The following is a 5,067-nucleotide window of genomic DNA, read 5'->3' on the forward strand; positions in this document are numbered from 1 at the left end:
TAAGAACATATGTAATTTCTATTTTATTATTTCCAGTAACAAACATGTCATTAACATAAATCAATAAGTAATAGAATTTGTAGTAAACCTAGCAAATAGAGAAGAATCAGAATTGGTACAATTAAAACCAAGATACCAAGCATGTGGAGCTTGTCTAAGCCCATATATAGCTTTATTCAATTTGCAAACTAGATGGGGGTTAGCATGAGTAAATCCTAGAGGTTGGGTCATATACAGTCTCACGCAGTATGTCATTTGAAAAAGCATTATGAAAATCATATTGTTTAATCATAACCCTTAGAAAATGCTAAGATGAGAATCAACCGGATGGTTACTAGCTTGATTACAAGGGAAAATACCTGATCAAAGTCAACTCCTGCAGTTAGAGTAAAACAAGTCTAGCCTTGTGTCTAATAACCTCCCCTTTAGAATTCTTTTGGCAGCAAAATTCCAATAAGAGTTTGAGGCTGAGTGCCAGAGGAAGGAGGAGAACAAGAGACAGTATTATCAGACTCAGGACTAGGAGAGGGAGTTTGAGAACCAGGACGAGATATAGAAGTAGCAGGATCAATAGTGAAGGAGCAAAGAGCAGAGATAGTAGATATAACATCAGAGAAAGCGGCAGAATTAGTAGACTCAGAATTCACATTCTTGTCAATGAGAATAGAAGGGAAAGGAAAGTGTTATACTGTAATGCGAATTCTGTATTGAATGAATTACTGATACAACTATGTCTATATATATCACTGACTCAATTACTTATGTCTACCGATAATAGGGACAATTATAACTAACTTCCTAATAGAATATAACTACTCTTTATTATCTTTACAATCTGATTTAACTCAATCAGATATTGACCGAGTTTCTTTACCTAAATCTTCTTTCACAATTCATGAAACTTACTGCAACGAATTTAACATGCCAAAAAACAAGTGTATATAGGACAACAGCACTCACAAGATCTCATTGCCATCACGACATGGTGACAGAGGAAACCCCATTATCTGTGTCACGGAAAGATAGCTCAATTATAGATCCAAAGGAAAACATATCAACTCATACAGTAGATCACAAGAATATGATTAGAGCAAACAATCAGATGAATATTAAATTCCAAAAATTTCAAACGACAGATATATGGATCAAACTATTAAACTAATAGCAAATAATAAACTAGTTACTCAATTTTAACAAGCCAAACTTCATGTGGAACTTCTTCTGATTACAGTCCAGCATTTCACTCAAGCTACAATCTAGATTCTGCTGCTTTAGAAGTTTGTGCCGCAACTCTAACCTTCTCTTCAGGCCATGACGAAAGAAGCAGGGATAATCAACGACTTCATCCACTTGTCTCCCCATCACGTCCACTAAAAATCCAATCCTGGGCTCTAAAGAGTTCTGTATGCTCTTGATCAGAATAGGAGGAAAACCAACAACCAAAGCAGCTATTTGTTTGTCTTGAAATCCGCATTTCTTTAAGAAATCATAATTGGGCATCAAAACCTTTTTCGCATCTCTACTTAAGATTGCTGGGAAGTTCACAGCCACCGCCTGAAGATCTAACTCACTCAGGCCTATTGACCTCAGAAACTCTGAAGTTGGTCGGAGTCTCTTATCAACACTATAACCCATTATAAACGGGTCCTTGACTATGACTTTTCCAATCATTCCATCTTTATTTAGACCAAGGCTAGCAAGGAAGTCCACAATCTCCTTCAGCTTTGTTTCGATGCTGTAGCTGATAAGCCGAGGATTGAGCAGTATCACCTTCCCTAGTTGCTTCTCGGGTATGCCTAACGCCTGAAAGAAGGCCAAAAGGGGACAAAGTTTCTCTTCGACACTGTGTGAGAGTATGTGAGGGAACTTGGCTATGGCAGAGGTGACTTCATGGGGCTTTGTTCCTAATGTCCTGAGACACTCAACCATGGGGACAATCTTCTCATTGAGGCCGAGAGCGAGGATCTTGGGGCATTTCGAAACAACAGATGGAATCTTTCTTTCTTGAATTCCAATGCTTCTCAAGTATTCCCAATTCTCATTTGCTCTCTCTTTGTTAACACTCTCAAGGCGTTTGCACCTTCTGAAAATTCCTTGTATGCTATTATCATCAAGCCCTCTATCCTTGAAAAACCACATCATGCTACTCCCATTGTGGGTGCTGCTGGTTTCCATGTTATTCTTGAAAGAGTAAAAGAAAGACATTTTTAATTTTGTTGGGCAGACATGGCTTAACAACTAAGATAACAGAGGCTAACAAGTAACAATAATATTGCTTTGAGAAGTAATGATACACACATCAACAAATTTGAGAGACTCATTATCAATCACAATTCATAGGGAACTAAGAATAATTTTACAAAAAATTTTGAAAGAAAAAACAGTGGTGTTCTTTTTAATATGTCTGGTTTCATATGCAATTGGAGTCCATTGTGCATCAGAATTCGCAAATAGTAATGAAAATTTTAATAACAAAAGTTATTCAAAAAGAAAAAATGAGGAGGTTATCTCTTACTTGCGGTTGTGGTGTGAGGTGGGAGCAGAGCAAAGCTGATAAGAGAAGAGAAAAAAAATTGGGTCAATGGAGAAACAGGAAGTGATAATCTCAGAAATTGAGTTAAGCTAAGCTATGCTATGCTTCGCCTCATTGTGAGAGAGCGAGTGTGGCTAAAAGGAAGAAACAACCTCTTCCAATGTGATGATGATGGGATTACAACTTTTCACACACTGAAGTACAATGCTACCCTCTCAACACTAATATCAAGGAAGGAAATTTCTTTGGTGAAGAGTAGAATTGGGTGAAGAGTGAAGATTTTTACTAAATTTAGAATGAATATGTGCATTGCACATGATAAATTTTTATTGATGAACTTTTTCTGTTCTAAAAAAGCAATCTTTATCCTTCACTAAAATTTCACTCTTTACCTTAGCATTACCCTTAAAGGAATGAGGCCGTTCTCCTTATTCTCTATGATTTTCTTTCAACAAAAACCTTTTATAGGTTTCCGAACAAAACAAACAAAACATAAATGAAATAATTTTGGAGGAAAGCATGACTTTAAAGGACTCTATTCAAAATAAGAAGTGTTTATTTTTATTGAGTTAACTCCAGAGAATGGTCTTAAATTCACGTGATAACGATTTCCCTGAAACTACAATGTGAACTATGATATTTATTATGTTGTTGAAATGAGATTATTGAGAGTTAAATTCGCCAATTGCCACAACTGAAAAGTATGAAATTAATTCTTCCCTTTGCATGACTGCATCTTCAAATTCTCACAAATATAATATCTGAGAATAGTGGAGATTTACATGCAATTATTTTTATGTGAAGTTAATAATTCAGACCTATTAGATTATTTAACAAATTTAGCTAAATTATCATTTGACAATCCTCAACTATCATAGTACTAAGTACTAAGGAATTTGAAATTAGGTATTCTAAGTACTAAGAAGTTTGAAAATCTACTTCTAGTTCCACTATTTAAATTAGTGCATAAAATTTTCAGTTCAGTTTACCGTTTAATAATAGTTAGTTCAGTTGTTTTTTAAGTGATAACAAGCTTAAAATAGTTAAATTATATGTATCTCTTCCTACTACTTTCAATCACGCTAGAGGCAGTTACCACTAAAATAGCCCTCCAATCTCCTCACCCTCATCTTCAGGAACTACATACTGAGAAAAAAAGCTACAAAAAAAAAAAAAAAAAAAATCTGGCAATGCCTTCCTCCAATTCCAGTTATCAATCACACTAGACCTACGTCAGAGTCAAGCTCATGAATCATTACCATCTATCTATGTAAACTTTAACATCATTAACAGTTTCCAGGTATTTTGTATATTATATCAACTACTATAAATTCACCCTTTCTTAGTTTTTTCCTTATCATAACCACCACTCCATTGAATGCATATCACTTACTTATATTGAAGAGAGCATTTCGGTGGAGAGATCCGACCCGCGGCGACAGAGTATAAAGGCAGTGACGGAGACTGGGCGAGCAGAGAGCAGAGCAGCAACGAAGGTGAGAGGTGACTTGCGGCGAAATCAGAGAAGCGGCGTAGGCACAGAAAACTACAAGAGAGCACAGGCAGAGATGGGGACGAGCTCAGAGGTTGCAGCGACGGTGGAGAGAGATTACAGAGCAACAGCGACCGTGGAGAGAGAACACATTGCAGCAGCCGCAGCGAGGAGAGGGTGACGGTGGAGAAAGAAGCATTTGGTTTAGGTTGGTTTGTTGAACATGTGGTAGTGGAAGTGGCATCAGCATAGCACAGTGAGAGTGAGAAGGGACTCAAGGGAGTAACTGAGTAAGGGTTTGGACTTTGGAGTGTTTCAAGAAACTAGATAAGGAACTATATCGAGTTGACGGTTACCCTTGTTTTTTAGGCGGAACTAAATTCTAAATCCTAAAAATCATAGGTTACATTCCAATAAAGATAATTAAAACTTTTTTTTTAAATGTATGTTATTAACTAAAATTTAATACATATAATTGATTAAATTATATTATTTTTATCAAAATTATATGAGACAAATTAATTTAGTTAAAAAATTGATAAATTAAATTTTGAACTAATTTAAATTAATATTTTTTATAGAAAATAATTATAATAATCTTATTATAGAAAATAAGTAAAATATTTTTATTATATATATTTTTATTTTAAAAATCTTAAATTCTAATCCTATAATGACACATAAAAAGAAAAAGGTTAAAATTTAGGGTTCTTAATATATATATAAAAGAATATTTTAGTTATTTTTTATAATAGAAATATTACAATTTTTTATAAAAAAATATTAATTTAGACCGATTTAAGTTATAATTTATCGATTTTTTGGTTAAATCAATTTATCTGATCTAATTTTGATAAAAATAACATAGTTTAATCAATTATATATATTGCATTTTAATTACTTAAAAACTTCTTTAAAAAAGACGTTTTAAACGTCTTTATCTAAGTGGCTCCCAAAATCATAAACTCTCAAACCTAATCTCTAAACCAATAAAAAAATTGGAATTTAGTTCAACTAGAATGCAAATATATTGGACACACAA

The 5,067-nt window shown here is 34.1% G+C and overlaps 1 protein-coding gene across 2 annotated transcripts; it reads right to left on the bottom strand.

Moving 5' to 3' along the window:
* Positions 1 to 1,067: 1,067 nt before the first annotated feature.
* On the bottom strand, positions 1,068 to 4,420 carry LOC112784161 (transcription termination factor MTERF6, chloroplastic/mitochondrial). 2 transcript variants are annotated; one of them, XM_025827279.3, is made up of 3 exons: positions 3,927 to 4,420; positions 2,516 to 2,550; positions 1,068 to 2,181 (listed from the first exon to the last, which is right to left on the bottom strand). In XM_025827279.3, the coding sequence occupies exon 3, from the start codon at positions 2,173 to 2,175 to the stop codon at positions 1,177 to 1,179; it is 999 nt and encodes a 332-aa protein (XP_025683064.1). In that variant the 5' UTR covers positions 2,176 to 2,181; positions 2,516 to 2,550; positions 3,927 to 4,420; the 3' UTR covers positions 1,068 to 1,176. The 2 variants fall into 2 exon arrangements, with proteins under 2 accessions (XP_025683064.1, XP_025683065.1); XM_025827280.3 differs by lacking the exon at positions 2,516 to 2,550 and having other exon boundaries at positions 3,927 to 4,362.
* Positions 4,421 to 5,067: the final 647 nt, after the last annotated feature.

The sequence above is a fragment of the Arachis hypogaea genome, chromosome 20, assembly GCF_003086295.3.
Source record: "Arachis hypogaea cultivar Tifrunner chromosome 20, arahy.Tifrunner.gnm2.J5K5, whole genome shotgun sequence".
Lineage (NCBI taxonomy): Eukaryota > Viridiplantae > Streptophyta > Magnoliopsida > Fabales > Fabaceae > Arachis > Arachis hypogaea.